An 18,129-nucleotide genomic window follows, 5' to 3' on the forward strand; every position below is an offset into this window, starting at 1 on the left:
TGGCGATACTGCCTCTCACTCTTAGTCCCAGAGAAACATGTAACCTTCATTATGCTAATGGTTACTAAAGAAATACAGTTAATCATCGTTCGATACCCTAGATCCTCCAAGAGCCATAGATCTCTTCTTTAGATCACACTTTTTACCACAGCCTGTACATACGTATTTTTCCATAAAACTGCTCGTTCTACAAAATTGCCTTTTTGTTACAAGGTTGCACGTTATTTCTCATGCTTCTGGGTCTGGCTTATGCTTGATTAACCCTTTGACTGCGAACAGCGCCTTTAGACGCTGAGCCGGAGTCGCTAATTCCATTAATACTAATTCATTTAGTGTAGAAATTGATCGAACCTGAGCGCCGAGAAAAATAATTACCATTCTTTCAAATAGTGCGATCGCGAAAATACCTCCTATATCTTATAGATGGCGAAAAATTAGAGTTAAAGCCTTGGTTCGACAAACGTCCGCAAGATGGACAAGCGGTTGAACAAGACTTTCTCACAAGTTACTAAACTGACACCAATTAGTATATTAAGAACTTTCCTCATGACATTTGTTGTCTAAGGCAGGGTCCGCTGGATAGCCTCACTGATGAGTCCTCTAGCGGGCCTGGGACGAAACACTCCACCTTTGTTTTCCTCCAATAAAATAGCATTGGGCATCTTTGCAGATTCAAACCCGAATCGGAAGCGTTATTTGGTTCGAACCCGGACTATAACGTTTCATGCCCCTCAAGCTATATTCATTTAGTGTAGAAATTGATCGAACCTGAGCGCCGAGAAAAATAATTACCATTCTTTCAAATAGTGCGATCGCGAAAATACCTCCTATATCCATTAATACTGTTCGGTAAACTCCGAAATGGTATAAGAAATTCTTTTTCCAGCAGCTGAAAGGGTTAACAAGAAACGCTATTAGATTTATTATAAAACACTAATAGATGCATCTAGTGCAACAAGATACATCAGTTAATTGTTTAGTTAATCCTGTTGCACTAGATTCAATGGTCGGCAACAGCTGCACCGTTGTACGCGCATTTTAAACGTTACGGGCCTTGAGCACTTGGGTCGTAACGGGGAGCGAGACGCGCGGGAAGCACGGGCCTCGAAATCGGGCTGAACGGTGCAACCGTTGCCGACCACTGCACTAGATGCATCAACTCGTCAGACTTGTCCTGCTCTGGTTTATATATCTTGTTAATCAAGCATGAGCCAGAGCCAGAAGTATAAAAAATAACGTATAACCTTGCAACAGAAAGGCTCGTTCTACTGTGTAACAGTTTCCCACTGTTAAATATTCTCACATTTACATCAACATACCACGTCACATGGTCCGACGAAGATGACCTAATTAAAACACTTTAAAGGTTTTGCAAGAACAAACTTTTATCAAAGATCACAATCGACATTGTTAAAATGTCTATTAAATTATACGACATGTGAATTCTTAGAGTTTTTTAAGAATAACATACAGCGTGACAAGAAATAACGGAGTTAATCATTTCTTATTATAATTCTGTCAAATTGACGAATTTTGAAAAACTAAATAATGACAACCATAACATGGACGTTTAGTATTCATATATTTAAGAAGTTTCGAAATGGCCACTCTTTTGCGCCGATACAGAGGCTCAAACGTGTCTTGAAATTTTCGGCAATGGGCCGCAGCTCTTCTGACGTCATTCGGTCCCACTCCTGGTACAGAGATTTTTTCAATGATTCCAAATTTTTGTGGAGCCGAGCACAGGCCCTGGCCTCCAAAATCGACCACACGCTGTAGTCCATCGGGTTGAGATTCGGTGAGTACAGCGGCCATTCCACAGATGTGATGAAAACCTGGAAAATGGGCTTTGCACCACTCCTGAGTCGTTTTCGCCCTGTGGGCCGGCGCGGAATCCTGCTGTAACGTCCATTCCGGATCGGCGAGGTGCTGTTGGGCCTACAGAAGTACGACGGCTTCGAGAATGTCCCGTCGATACACTTCTTGGTTGATTTTGACCCCTTGATCCACGAAAACCGTAGCAAATCCCATTTTCCAGGTTTCATCACATCTGCGGAATGGCCGCCGTACTCACCGGATCTCAACTCTATGAACTCCAGCGTGTGGTCGATTTTGGAGGCCATGGGCCTCTGCTCAGCCCCATAAAAGTTTCGAGTCGCTGAAAAAATCTCTGCGCCGGGTGTGGGACCGAATGACGTCAGAAGAGCTGCGGCCCATAGCCGAAAATTTCAAAACACGTTTGAGCCTCTGAATCGGCTCAAAGGGTGGCCACTTCGAAACTTCTTAAATATATGAATACTAAAGGTCTATGTTATGGTTGTTATCATTTGGTTTTTCAAAATTCGTCGATTTGACAGAATTATAATAAGAAATGTTTAACTCCGTTATTTCTTGTCACTCTGTAATATATCAATGTCTGTAATGCGTTCAACGAGAACGTGAATTCGTATAATCTACCTAATTAGTAGGTTATTGGAGTAATCATTGGCAGCCTCGAGGGTTCATAATTCAATTTACAGTGGAGTATCGATTATCTCAACATCGTTCATCCGAACATCGCTTAATCCAATTCTCGATTAACCGAATAATGCCGACTAAATTCATTTAGGTCAACTCAACGATAAAAATGATATTCATAGAATTTTTCCGATTAGTGAAAACGTACAGTTTTAAGACATAACGTGTTGTTGTTTGTTTCAGGTAAGATCAAATCCTGAAATATTGACAGTGTTCATGACGCTGCCGTTTGCAGTTTGAAATAAAGGTAATTTATCTTTGAAATAATGTTAAAAGTAAACCGGATTTCGGTACTAAATTTTATTGTTATACAATAAGCAATTCAAAGAGAACAGTTGATGATTACACGTTTATCACTGTTACCGAAGCCTTGCGATAGGCAACACGTTGCACTCCGAAGTTAGCACGAAAGACAGCTCCTCTCTGCCATAAGTGACAGAAGGTAGAACAAATAATACTTTGAAAAAATGATTGAATATTATATTAAAAGGAAATAAGCGAAAATAATTAAAGACAATTAAAGATAACATTAGACTAAAATTGTTCATATTATACATATTCGCATAAACTTGAAATTTTATACAATAAGCAGTCCAGTTATTCTTATACTTAATTATTTCTCGATTGTTGAAACGTATCCATAATATTTTATATTGTCTTGAGGCCTGAAGCCCAGTCAATTTTATTCTTGACCATTTTTCCAGTTAAACATTAATTTTAAGAAATATTTAAATAAAATTTGTCATCAGTAGACAGCGGATCTTTATGCAAAATAATAATTTTCTTCCTAAATTGCACAACAAACTAGAGTGAAATAGAAGTGTAACTTCTATCTTAATATGTTCAATAGGTTGAAAATAATATAATAGTATTTTTAAATTCTTCGAATATTTTTACTACCTTAAATTGCACCTATTCATTCTTGTCATAAATGCCTAAAATCCGCTGTCTAGTCATCAGTTAATCAGTTTAGGTTGCACCTATCTCACAACCTAATTGTCAATAATCTAATTGCAACTCTAAATAGACAAGTAAAACATTATCATCATCAGCCGAACAGCCATTCCTCTTTGATCATGTCACTAGCCTTCTCCGCGATCATAATAGTCGGTGCATTCGTATTTCCTCGAACAATTTCCGGCATCACAGAAGCATCAACCACCCTCAACCCCATCACCCCATAGACCCTCAGTCTAGGGTCCACTACAGCTTCGGGGTCCCATTTAGGCCCCATTTTACAGGTCCCAACCGGATGGAAAATAGTCGTCGTATATTCCATCATCACACATTTCCAATAATCCCTGCTACCAAAAATCAAATGCCTGCAAGCTGGCAATGGAACATCCACCAACTGCCAACCATGTTTCTCGAAGGATTCCGTCCGAAACAAGTTCAAAGCAGCTTCAATCCCCTCCACCATGACCTCAGCATCAGGATAAGCTATGAAAGTCCCTGGAAAGATCAAAGGTGGTCCCCAAAGAGGATCAGATTCATTCAACGAAATAAACCCTCGACTCCTAGGCTTGAGCAAGATTGGCCTAACATTAAAAGCATCGTAATAAGCCAGTGGTTCAACAGCAGTTTCCCCAAAGTCAGCAGGGTCGTTGATGAAGTCCATTTTGTTGCTGGCATCGAAGCTGAACTGAATATCCGGCAAGCCATGTTTATGTTCAAATATAGTTTGCAAAAAGACTCCGCAGGATAGCGGGCCTGTTGCTGACAGTGGGCCCATACGAGTATGTTGATACTGAAATATGTCATCGATCTTCCCACTGTTGTCTTTGCTGGTCGACGTAGTGTTCACCGACACCACAAAACCGTCCATTGTCACGTGGTCCTGGAGGTTCCGACCGACAGGTAGATCGCTGATGACTTCGATTTTATGTTTGGTCAGCTCTCGTGCAGGTCCCACGCCGGACAGCATGAGGATCTTAGGCGAGTTGATGGCCCCAGCTGAGAGGATCACTTCTTTCCTACTTAGAGCAACGTTGGTCAAGCCTGTGGCAGTTGAAACGTATTCTACGCCCATGGCACGCTTTGTTTCATGATCGATTAGGATCCTGGTGACGTGCGCTTGTGTTTCTATGGTTAGGTTCTTGCGTTTACGGCGAATTGGCCTGATGAACGCGCCGTTCGTGCTCTGCCGCATTCCGTGGATTGAAGTGGTTTGGAGGTGCATGAGACCTAATTGCTGATCGGTGTTTGCGTCGACGTAGTCCTGGCCCAGTTCTTCCCAGGCGTTCAGGAGGACTTCAGTGGTGATGTCCGTGTATGGAAACCGCTCCACGGTCTGGTAGCCGCCCTGGTTGTGGTAGTGAGGGTTCTTTTTAACTATCTGAAAGAAACCAACCAATGTTGAAGAACTAGAATTGGTTTAGGAATTTGGGGGTCACTTTTGTCAACCACTAGTTTTTGCTACCAGCGTCTTACGTTGAAGAGGATAGGTGACTAGACAGGCCCTATCTAGGGGATAGCATTGGTCCGGCGTATTTATTGTTAGATGAAATATCCACTGATTTGTACAATGAATTAGGTTGTATATTCGCTTTAGATTCGACTGTTATATGAAACACGTATTTAAACGATGAGGAACTCAGATATCATTGGTTCGGATAAACGAGGCGCATCAGTTATGCAGATAAATGTGATCCGAATGGTGTCGTGTTTGTACTCAATTCGTTTACTCAATTCGTTGTTCATACTTCGGATAAACGAGGCGCATCAGTTATGCAGATAAATGTGATCCGAATGGTGTCGTGTTTGTACTCAATTCGTTTACTCAATTCGTTGTTCATACTTCGGATAAACGAGGCGCATCAGTTATGCAGATAAATGTGATCCGAATGGTGTCGTGTTTGTACTCAATTCGTTTACTCAATTCGTTGTTCATACTTCGGATAAACGAGGCGCATCAGTTATGCAGATAAATGTGATCCGAACGGTGTCGTGTTTGTACTCATTTTAATCAGGAAGATGTCACGAATATGTTGGTAAACGTTTCTTGGAAAAAATTGAAACATTTTTTTTTTTTGGATTAGTTCAATGGAATATTACAGTTAGACATTCATACCTCTGGGTCTTCATTGTTCTCGGACTTCAGGAAATATGGTAAAACTTCTCCGTAACTCCAGCCGTGGTTCCCATTCTCAGCCCATTCATCGTAATCCTTCGGGTTCCCGCGAATGTAAATCATATAGTTAATTGTACTCGATCCACCCATGACCTAAACAAAAATATCACTGACATTAATTAACATATACAGTGGATCCGAAACGTTACGAGTCAACAATTGAATCATCCGAGCATGACGCTTTTAAAAATTCTGCTTATACCACAATGTAACATAAAGCTATTTAATGGTTGGCAACGGTTGCCGTATACGGTTCTTCAAGTAACGAAGAACACTGTTTCATCTGAGATGATCAGTTCTGTCATTTCATTTTCATCTATGGTCAATGAACAGCATGACCTCTTCGGCACTCGCTTTCGAAACGAAGTGGAGCTTGGAAAATGAGACTTTATTGCAACACAACATGAAGTATACTTTTACCGTGACAAAGACTATAATAGTTCAAGTCTATTTTGTATGCGAGACATGGCAAAAACTGTATTACGTGTAATTTACCTCAAAATCTTGAGGAAGCACGAATTAGGTCGATTCAAGAATGTCATATAAAATCTACAGAGAATCTGTAGAGTAATAATTGTTATTAATTTTGGAATACCTACTTTACCCCTTGCCCACGCACAGCCACCCCCTCTTCTGGATCGGCAGGAGTGTGCTTCCGGTTGCGTGCGATACATCCAATCGATGTTGCTAGCCTGCAACATCGAGGCAAACGCTGGAACGTCTGCCACTTCCGGTTCTTCAATGCCAGCTTCTAACAGCAGTACCTGTAGATTCATACGAAATATTGACGATTTCGTCTGCAGAAAAAGCTCCATGAATATGTAAATGTTCGATAGGATTGGCCACTATGTCGAATTCTAGAACGTGAAACAACAATGGAGCTTGGAAAGTGAGTTCGTGCAGAATTCGCTTTTATGAATGCGAATTAGCCTCACTTTTATGAGTCTTACAATAGATTGTGAATAGCTGACTAATAAACTTCAGGTAAAACACGTTTCTCTTGCGTAAGAATGGAAGAATGGTTAGAAGAAAGTGACTAGCGATTAGGAATTAATTAGAATTAAATTGACAGCGAGTTCCATTTTTTAACAGAATTGTGGGAATACTTTTCTTCATTACTACAATTTTATGAATAAAAAGATTTGGAAATAATATAATTTACAAATCGCAAGTACAAATTTACAAATGTAAATTAGAAATATAATTTACAAATACGGTAATCATTATTACAATTAAATGCACCAGTCCGTCACTTAACCACGATATATCTCAGTTTATCTAATTAAACAGGCCACGAACAAAAATATAATATTACAATTGAAATTGCTCGTGCGACTACTTCGTGGGTAAAACAGATGTCTGCTTTTCAAATAAAATGATCATTGTTCCGAATATTTCGATAAAGCAAATGATTTGTGGTTTCTTAAGTGGCAATAACGTGGACTCTTTTTGTCAGACAAAGAGGATGGGAGGATCAATAATCCCTTCACTGAAAGTCGAGCAGCTGTTAGGGCTTCTTCGTTGAAACGGGTCACAGAACACAAGATCGTCCGTGCCGATGTTATGACCATTTTGAGGCTTCTTCGCTATTAAACATGCCACGAATTCTAAGCCCACTTATTGGATTACTCGTCTCCGATGACAATCAAATCGAAATATGGGGTTTCTGCTGATTTCAATCAGCAAATGGAAAAATTCCAAAAATTATTTTATTGCAATTGACCACCTTCCACGTTGTAATCTCGCTCAATCTGTTGGCCAGGACGCAGCCAGCGGATCCAGCTCCCACTATGATAAAATCGTACTCTTCCGTGAAAACATCACCGTCCAGAATATTGTTTCTCCCGCCTGAAAAAAATATCACAATTAAATAATTCGTACTAATCATAATGTTACTTCAACTTTTTTATTTCAAACTCCAACATGTAAACGACAATAAATAAGTTTTTGATAATTTTATGCAGGCAGGAAATCGGTCTGATTTAATGGAGAATATTTTGAGTATTAGTCGCGTTAAAAATAATTTTTTTCTTCAATCTTTAATCAACCACGAGATCAAAATTTACCGTATACCAGAGGCTTTTAAACATTTTTGACATTAACTTTACATTCCCCAACTTTCCGCATACATTCAAATAATTCATTTAATAAAAATCCTACATGGTCTAGACTTCTTGTATTTGTTGATTACTTAACTAGTTATTGACATAGCTAAACAATAATTAGTAAAAATTTAATTATTTTTACTCAACTGCAAATACATTTTTACCAATATTTATTATAACGTAGTGCCTATGAGATTATTGAGCCAGAAATTAAGTCTCAAGAACGACGTAAGATGCCTAGCGTTGAGATTTAATTTTATTTTTTCAATTTTAATTGAGATAAAATTTATATTTTTATATTTATTTATCAGAAATAAATCTCGCACAAGTTTCGTTCCAGCCATTTCTTCGCATACCAAATAGTGTAATGCACACCTCGCTGAATCGCCCTGTATCTGTCCGATTGATTCGTGGAACAGAAAGCAGCGCGCGATATGTATGCAAAAATTGAAACTTACCTTCCGGGATAAGAAAGTCGTAAACTTTCGACAGACTGGTAATTTCTGGCGCGGTTCCCCGTGGGCTGTAAACCCGTGCAAAATCGGCACTTTCCTCGCTTTCATCTTCGACGCCCGTTGAAAAGAACCGTTTGTATTCGGACCGTGAACCATAAACGGCCGCCGATAATTGCATCGACAGTGGATCATCGGACAACGGAAAGTTTTCCGGTTCGTAACGACCGACCCTGCCCCTGTGACGATTTCTGAGAGATCGGATCGTTGATTGTTTATCAGGCGGTATCACCCATGGAATGTGCGTTATGTCGACATTGTGAACTGGATATCGATCTTTCGATTGTCCGAATATGCGAGCAATCAGAGCTAGGAATATGTAAGTGGACGGCTGACACGTTGAAACCGTGGAATGTACTGCGCAGAGATTCGTCAGGTCTGGTGGCATCCACGACATAGTGAACCTTTAGGGAACCTACAGTGGTCCTTTAGGATGATCGCCAAACTTGAAAGTTGGACTTTTTGCTGAAGGAAAATATTCCGGAAAGAATTTAATCGGAGACATTTTAAAGTTGGTTCAAATTGAAATGTTATGTGAAGTAATCTTAAAATCCAACCGAGATTACAATATAATTGGATTATTTCAAAATAGATTTCCACTCTTGGTATTAATATTGTATTAATAATATAAAATAATAATTATAAATTTCAAGAGAAATATTGTCGCAAAATATTATGGTGAATTTGAAGAAAATGATGAACATACGGAAACTGTTATGGAAAATAATTATATAAATAGAAAGGGGGATGTAAGAAATTCACCGACAAAATATTCAAATCAACGCACAAATGATAAACAATCTTACCCGCAACCACAGATGATCACAATCAGATTATTCTTCCGCTAAAGATAATAGCACCTTATCACTCATACACTTATATAAATATAAAGGGGAATATAAGAAATTCACCGACAAAATATTCAAATCAACGCATAAATGATAAACAATCGTACCCGCAACCACAGATGATCACAATCAGATTATTCTTCCGCTAAAGATAATAGCACCTTATCACTCATACACTTATATAAATATAAAGGGGAATGTAAGAAATTCACCGACAAAATATTCAAATCAACGCACAAATGATAAACAATCTTACCCGCAACCACAGATGATCACAAGCAGATTATTCTTCCGCTAAAGATAATAGCACCTTATCACTCATAAACTTATATAAATATAAAGGGGAATGTAAGAAATTCACCGACAAAATATTCAAATCAACGCACAAATGATAAACAATCTTACCCACAACCACAAATGATCACAATCAGATTATTCTTCCGCTAAAGATAATAGCACCTTATCACTCATACACTTATATAAATATAAAGGGGAATGTAAGAAATTCACCGACAAAATATTCAAATTAACGCATAAATGATAAACAATCTTACCCGCAACCACAGATGATCACAAGCAGATTATTCTTCCGCTAAAGATAATAGCACCTTATCACTCATAAACTTATATAAATAGAAAGGGTAATGTAAGAAATTCACCGACAAAATATTCAAATCAACGCACAAATGATAAACAATCGTACCCGCAACCACAGATGATCACAAGCAGATTATTCTTCCGCTAAAGATAATAGCACCTTATCACTCATAAACTTATATAAATATAAAGGGGAATGTAAGAAATTCACCGACAAAATATTCAAATCAAAGCACAAATGATAAACAATCTTACCCGCAACCACAGATGATCACAAGCAGATTATTCTTCCGCTAAAGATAATAGCACCTTATCACTCATACACTTATATAAATATAAAGGGGAATGTAAGAAATTCACCGACAAAATATTCAAATCAACGCACAAATGATAAACAATCTTACCCGCAACCACAGATGATCACAAGCAGATTATTCTTCCGCTAAAGATAATAGCACCTTATCACTCATACACTTATATAAATATAAAGGGGAATGTAAGAAATTCACCGACAAAATATTCAAATCAACGCACAAATGATAAACAATCGTACCCGCAACCACAGATGATCACAATCAGATTATTCTTCCGCTAAAGATAATAGCACCTTATCACTCATAAACTTATATAAATATAAAGGGGAATGTAAGAAATTCACCGACAAAATATTCAAATCAACGCACAAATGATAAACAATCTTACCCGCAACCACAAATGATCACAAGCAGATTATTCTTCCGCTAAAGATAATAGCACCTTATCACTCATAAACTTATATAAATAGAAAGGGTAATGTAAGAAATTCACCGACAAAATATTCAAATCAACGCACAAATGATAAACAATCGTACCCGCAACCACAGATGATCACAATCAGATTATTCTTCCGCTAAAGATAATAGCACCTTATCACTCATAAACTTATATAAATATAAAGGGGAATGTAAGAAATTCACCGACAAAATATTCAAATCAACGCACAAATGATAAACAATCGTACCCGCAACCACAGATGATCACAAGCAGATTATTCTTCCGCTAAAGATAATGGCACCTTATCACTCATAAACTTATATAAATAGAAAGGGGAATGTAAGAAATTCACCGACAAAATATTCAAAGCAACGCATAAATGATAAACAATCTTACCCGCAACCACAGATGATCACAAGCAGATTATTCTTCCGCTAAAAATAATAGTAGCTTGTCACTCACAAACTTTCCACAAGTGTCGTCGACCTACTATAAGCGAGAGCACCACGCGAGTAATTACTGTATTAACTAAATAAATCAACTTCCCACTGCAGCATACCGCTGCATCGAGCAACGTCAACACCCGAAAGAAATGCATTCAGGAATGCCGAATCATGTTGCGCGCGGAAAAGATCCTAGATCCGGTCCACCGTTGAGAATCGATCTAACCGCGAGGGATAGCGAGTTTCGCGATAGTTGGAACTGGAGCAAAATGTAGCGGGTGCCGTTGTGTTCTTGTACCTAAATTGTTCTCGCTCCTTTTTGCTGCGAGTGAAAAGACCGTCGCGTAGACAGTGCAACTTTGTTACTTAATTTTCGTTAGAAATATTGTAGACAACCATTCAGCACACTGATTTAGCTTCAACTCTCTATAAATCGCAAATCTTTTAACACAATAATTACATTTACATTTGATTACAATTCCGGTGTATTAATTAAATTGTAATTCATTTAAAACTTCGACAATCATAATTGTCGAATTATATTTTAAAGTGTACATGCAACTACTTTTACACTGTACATTTGAACATCGTTCCTAGAATGTTACATTGTAATCATATCTGAACGATATTACAATTTATTGTAATAATCTATTTACGAATATTTCGAAAGTTTCCTTTAATCACGATACTCACAATATTCAAAATATCCACCTAACTGTACACAGTTCAGTCTCTTAAATCAACAGCTTTACAACAATTACATACTTTAACCCTAAACTTTATTATTATTATCTTACACGCTATGCATTGTTTAAAAAAAAATAGCAAAATTCAGTTAATTTTGATTTTACATGGTTTTGATTATATCTGCGTTTATACAATTTCAACAATTGCGAAATGAAAGGTTGAAAATCGGTCGTTCAAATACATGTGAAACATAGTAGCTAAAACATGTATATAAAACATGGTAGCCAAGTGCTTTTGTTGAAAGCAACATCTCACAGCTCAGAGTGTTTGTCCTTGAGCCAATCCTCTTTCACTAAATCGGCTCCCTTCTCGGCAATCGCCATAACCGGCGAGTTAGTGTTCCCGCTGACAATATTCGGCATGATCGACGCATCGATCACCCTCAACCTCTGAATGCCATGCACCTTCAACCTAGAATCTACCACAGCGGTGGGATCATCTTTTGTTCCCATCTTAGCAGTGCCAGTAGGATGATACACGCTTGTAGCAATTTGCCTAATGCTGCACTCCCAATATTCCTCAGAATCGGGCGCCTTGTCCCTGCATCCAGGCAGGTCCAAGTGCTTCAACGTCATTTTGTACTTCGACAAGGCTGGAGTCTTCGTTAGAGCCTTGATAACGTTCACCGACTTCAGTAACGTGTCCACATCTTCTCTCTCTGCGAAATAATTCGCATAAATCTTCATAGGATCCGCTGGATCAGTGCTGCGCAGCTCGAGAGTTCCTTTGCTTTTAGGTTGCAGGAGAGTGCTAGCCGCTAGGATTAGCTCATCCTCCATGATCATCTTCGTCATCTCTTGCACTATGTTATTCTCCACGTTGAATAAGCTGTACACGCTGGCTATATTTGGTACCAGCCATCTTCTGAAGTGGCCGAAGTGGAACTCGATGTCTGGATACTTCGAGGGCGTGGAGTGAGGCTCTGTAATTACATTGGATATAAAAACGAAGTATATTAGTTGTAAGAAAAACGCTGGCTAGAGGACACCCTCCTACTTACCCTCTCCGTTAGGTCCAAAGTCGGTCACATTAACAAATGCCAAAAGATTGATGCAGACAGTAGCTAATTCCCCCTTCTTGTGCACCAAGTAGTTGTACGCTAGGTCCATTGCAAAAGTGGACGTGGGCGGGGTTTGCGTCTCGTTCACAAAGCCAATCAACAGGCCTGGCCAGGTTACGTGATCCTGTAGGTTCTTGCCAACCGGCAGATCAGCTATCACCGGAATACCCATGTCTTTCAAATGGTTCTTAGGCCCAACTCCCGACAGCATCAACAGTTGCGGGCTGGAAATGCTGCCAGCTGACAAGATAACTTCTTTGGACGCTGTTAAGTCTATAATCTTATCGCCAGATGTCACACGAACACCGACTGCCTTGTTACCCTTCAGCAGAACTTTGTCAGCTCTAGCGGATTTCATCACGTACAAGTTCTTCTTATCTTTGACAGGAGATAAATACGCTTTGGCAACATTCATCCTCTGCGCGTTGTCCATAGTACCGAAGGCTTTACCAAAGCCAGTATAACGATCGCCAATTAGGGGCTCCAGGTTGTCCAAGCCCATCTGCCGAGCGCCATCGAGAAGAACTTCTTGCTGTATTGTTTCAGAGTAGTTGTAACTTCTGATGCTCATTGGACCGTCCGCTCCACAATGTCTGTTTCCAAACTTGGCTATGTATTCTGATGGACAGTTGGTTGCCTTTCGGAGGTAGCCGAGCATAGTTTCGTAGTCCCATCCTTCGTTGCCTTGCTCCACCCATTGATTGTAGTCTCTGTCATTGCCGAATACGTGCAACATGGCATTTATGACCGAACTGCCGCCCAGAGCCTTGCCCTGGCGCCATTTGCAGCGCTTGTTCTTGTTGCCTTGGCAGAAGCCATCTTGGGGCTCGCACTTGAGAAAAAAATTTCGGTGTTATGGTTTCATTGGCATAATATGATATAATGAAGTGTTAATTTTATGGATTGGAGCTTCTGTGAGTCAGACAGGTAGTGAGGATAGTGGGAAAGGTCAGTGATCTAGTGGAGATAGTGAAAGATAGTCAGTGACTTATAACAGGGACAGCAAGCAGTGTGGTCAATGATATAGCAAGGGCAATGGACAAGTATGGTCAGCAACAGTACCTGCAAAGGATACTTTGTCCAACAAATGTATTCTTTATACCTTGTGACTATAATCCTCAGCAGTGTCAGGAAGCATCGTTAGAAACCCAGGGACTTGACTCACAGGACTAGCATCTTTCCCTGCTTCGATCAACAGAACATCCCAGTCATCTACCTCCGACAGTCGCCGGGCTAGCACAGAGCCCGCAGTCCCGCCTCCAACAATCAGAAAATCAAATTCTCTTTTTGAGGATAGAATATCTACTGTCCGATCCACTGGATAATCAGAGCTTTGGTCTAAAGCGCATTGCGAGAGCAGAAGCACGTTGATCAACTGCGAAAAGACAGAAGATGGCAGCGGCGAAACCGCGGCCCTGCAACTTGTTGCCATGCAGGTCTGCATGTTGCGTGGTCGGAAAATCTATGAGGAACCTGTGAAATGACAAATTTTTTTATATATGTGCATTGTGTTCTACATTTTATAATGCTTCATTCTTTTTGCGAAAGTATATTCTAGTGTTAAACTTGCTAAAACCGCAACTACATTCATACTGATTAATATTCTTTTCCTCGTTTTTGTTTTGTTCGCGCGATAACGACAATAATATTCATTATCTTACTTTTTTAAACATTAAGAAAACATTTATGTATAGGACGCAGAAGTTTTACAACGGTCACTGTATGTCTAAGTATCCGTTTTTTATAACTACGTTTGTTTTTTGCGTTCTGCGCAATATTTGTCAAAGCTCGGCGTAAGCTCGGCGTCATATCTTACGCGAAATATAATTAATACATTGTAATAACTAATATATAATTAATACATTAATTTCAGTCTTTCATTTCAATCTTATTAATAGACAGCGGATCTTTAGCAAAATAAACATTTTCTTCCCGAATTGCAACGAACTAGAGTGAAATAGAAATTTATTTTCTTTCCTATAATATACAGGGTGTCTCAGCTGAAGGAGGCCACCTAAATATGTATCTCCTTTATTTTTAATGGCACAAAAAAACATAGTTTTGGCATAATTTAAATGGTACCGAAGGAGGAATATCATAGAAAAACAATTTTTTTTGTCCAGTTATTTTTTCATAGTTTTTTTCAAGGTCATCGTTATTTTTTATCGGGAAAACTTTTTTTTTATTCCATCTATAAGAGATGGAATAAAAAAAAGATGTTTTCCCGCTTTTTTTTATTTCATCTATAAGAGATGGAATAAAAAAAAATGTTTTCCCGCTAAAAAAATAACGATGACCTTGAAAAAACTATAAAAAAATAACCGGACAAAAGAAATCGTTCTTCTATGATATTCCTCCTTCGGTACCATTTAAATTATGCGATAAATATTTTTTGCATCATTAAAAATAGAGGAGATATTTAGGTGGCCTCCTTGAAAATGATATAACAGTATTCTTGAACTCTTCTAATGTGTTTACTATATATTTTAAATTATACTTACTCTGTTTTGTCATAAATGCATAAAATCCGCTGTCTACTAATTAATTTTAGAAGAATTATTTCAGAAGTGATCACACACAGGCATAGAAACAATTACAAGAAATATTTGTAATCACAAATCTCTACCGAAATTATTTTTTCGCATACCAAAATATTTGACAAGTAATACAGGCAACACACTTACAAGGATAGCTCGAGGTCGACGAGTCTCAGATTTCATTGAAACTTTGTAAAGTTATAGATCTCTGTTTGCGTTGAGAATTTCAGGGGGATGACTGGAACTATCCTGACGAGGATATACACTGAGCGACGAGCACAAAAGAACTGTGCACGTTTTCGATTAACTGTCGAACAAACCAGAGTTAATTTATTGTGTTGCACTGGTGGTTGAACGCGCCGTAACACGAATGGCGCATAAATATATGCGTTAAAAAATTGTCGAATCCGCAATTCGAGGAATCCGCGTACTTGCAGACGAGAATAACGTAGAGGCGATGAGCGCGTGGTTTCTCTACGACGTGTTTCGATACTGTATAATGAATCGTGATCAGCTGTGTCGAAGACAATCCAAATATTATTGAGATGAGCGGTCGATATGAGCGAGTATATTTTGATTGCGTTTTCCCTGCTTGCTATTTCTCTTTTGTTTTCAATAAGATAATTGCAGTTTTACATTCTTTTTATGAATTCTCGATTTGCCGGCTTTTTATTTGTATTATAGTAGTACAAACGAATAAGGAAAGTTTAATTGATAAAAAAATAATTCTAATAAAACCTATATTCATGGTAATGAAAACCTTTAATTATAAATATCTTAAAAACTATCGAGTATCTGCGGCTATAATGGTATATACACGTTAACAGGAGAACGAGATCTATAACTTTACAAAGTTTCGATCAAATCTGAGACTCATCGACACCAAAACAATGTGTTGTTGTTAACTTAAAGCTTTTAAGCCTTAACCTTATCAACATTCTATTAATATTTGACACTGACCTTCAAATGTTTGAGTGGAACGTGATAAATATTTTGTAGAGGTTCTGTAGCACGAAAATCACGAAATCTTTCACACAAATTCAGATTGACTGGCACCAACTTAATCCACGAAACCGAACCGAAGTTATGGCATGAGCGACTGTCAAACTCGGCGAGTCACTTCCCCGGAAGTCACGAGGTGAATCCTCTGCGCCGACGGTGAACACTCCATCTGAAAGTATAACAACGTATGTTTCACCGTTATATCTCGCTCGGAATTTATGTAATCTCTTCATCGCTTGACCTTAACCGTCTTTATCTCGCTCCTTACCTCGGTTCGGGTTGCCAGCACAGACAACTCTTAAGATCGAATCGAAACATAATATTTGATAAGAGTAAATATGCTCACAGCGCACAGTTTCGATCAAAAGAAAAGACAAAGCAAAGGGCCTAGCAGACTAAGATAGGTGCAGCGGCCCCAGCCGCAATTTTATTGATATTGTGCGGAAAACAATGGTTTTAGGTTGAAAGATAACCCCCTAAAATTTTAAGTCGCTAACCCTTCGTATAAGGGTGATATGAGGGTAAATACCCTTAACTGTATCATTTTTTTTCTAGGTTGTTAATTAAGATATTCGGATAAAAAAAATACGAAAATACTCGAACTTACCTCTTTCATATCATACATTTTTTTCACCATTGTGATCAAATTATTAAGGGTAGAAAAAAATCATTTAATTTTTTAGGGGTGGGAATTGCAAGCAACCCTTCGAGTGACCACTTCCAAAAAATTCAAGAACAATGTTCTGTTGCTTATCTAACGTATAAAAAAGTTTCAAGATGGTCGGATTGGTGGAACATAGTTAAATATTGAAAAATAAATGAAGTTACGTCATTATAATGGTATAATGTACAGTGCAGTGTTTCTTACGCGACTCCAATTAATAATTCTTATCAGGATATTAAGTCCCTTCTTGATCAATTATTTCTTTTTAAACGCGACGCATCGTATTACATTCTCTGTTCTTATCTTTCCGAATTTATTGATAGACATTACGTAAGTGTAACTGAGAATTCTAGGAATCATATTATACATAGATTTATTCAATCTTCGTCACTATTTTCCTCAATAACCGGTACTGTATGTGTTACATCAAATATCTTTGTTAATATCTCCGATGGTTTTACAATTTTCGATTTAAATCGCCCATGAGACAAATAATAAATAATTGTAGCGACATGAGAACAGCAACCCACTGTTCTGTTGCCATTGGCACAGTCACATGTATACCGTTTAATAGCGGCATAACCAATCGAATGTTGTACATATTCAATGTAGTATTGATAACATTTCCGACTAATATACCATTCGATATGTTATCAAATACAGAGGAATCCACATTCCGAGCCAACTGATCCAAAAACAAAGAAACTTCTCCAGCTTCTATTACACTATACATAGAATGAATACGTAAAGAGCAAAGCTCGTCAGTGTAAAATCTTTTTCTAATGATGTGTGTAGAGCAACACCGGTCGCCTTTCGGAATAAAAATCCTTTTTTGCGTAAACGCCTGGAGGCGTGCTTCTAAGGGTATGACAATCAGTTTCTTCGTTGATCGACATAAGATGCAGTATCTATGAGTCGATACTACTCTTTTAAATGGCAGTTCAATCTTCCTTGTCAATTCGGGATCGTTTCCAGTTTGATTATCTGAATCTGTTGCAGAATCATTATTGTTGCTCTCAGTTCTGTGTTGGTTTTCTGTTCTGTGTTGGTTTTCTGTTCTATAAACAATTAATCGGCATTTGTTACAAAATGCAGATCCAACAGTCACAGTTCCATCACAGTAAGCCTGATATTTTGCCGCTTCATCTTCTGAAGATATCCTTTTTATTCTCCCAACACCTTTCTTTAGGGAGACATTACACTTAATGCACTTA

At 38.4% G+C, this 18,129-nt stretch overlaps 2 protein-coding genes across 5 annotated transcripts in view; one reads left to right on the top strand and one right to left on the bottom strand.

Annotated features, from left to right (window-relative positions):
• The window catches only part of Flo2 (flotillin-2), a 181,376-nt gene that overhangs the window by 57,468 nt on the left and 105,779 nt on the right, over positions 1-18,129 (top strand). The window lies entirely within an intron of this gene.
• Positions 3,118-16,431, bottom strand: LOC143218164 (uncharacterized). Its single transcript, XM_076443198.1, has 9 exons — positions 16,210-16,431; positions 13,815-14,185; positions 12,653-13,544; positions 11,906-12,574; positions 8,211-8,642; positions 7,374-7,495; positions 6,247-6,411; positions 5,588-5,740; positions 3,118-4,852 (listed from the first exon to the last, which is right to left on the bottom strand). Exons 2-9 carry the CDS (start codon positions 14,154-14,156, stop codon positions 3,566-3,568), a joined length of 4,062 nt encoding a protein of 1,353 aa, XP_076299313.1. The 5' UTR covers positions 14,157-14,185; positions 16,210-16,431; the 3' UTR covers positions 3,118-3,565.

Source organism: Lasioglossum baleicum, chromosome 18, assembly GCF_051020765.1.
Source record: "Lasioglossum baleicum chromosome 18, iyLasBale1, whole genome shotgun sequence".
In the NCBI taxonomy this organism is placed as follows: domain Eukaryota; kingdom Metazoa; phylum Arthropoda; class Insecta; order Hymenoptera; family Halictidae; genus Lasioglossum; species Lasioglossum baleicum.

Excerpts from the sequence above, each read along its gene's own strand:
- LOC143218164 (XM_076443198.1), bottom strand. The coding sequence starts at position 14,156 with ATGCAGACCTGCATGGCAACAAGTTGCAGGGCCGCGGTTTCGCCGCTG. Across the intron at positions 5,741-6,246 it reads GTGCGTGGGCAAGGGGTAAA|GTCATGGGTGGATCGAGTAC; the intron begins GTAGGTATTCCA and ends ATTTTTGTTTAG. Across the intron at positions 4,853-5,587 it reads AGAACAATGAAGACCCAGAG|ATAGTTAAAAAGAACCCTCA; the intron begins GTATGAATGTCT and ends GGTTTCTTTCAG.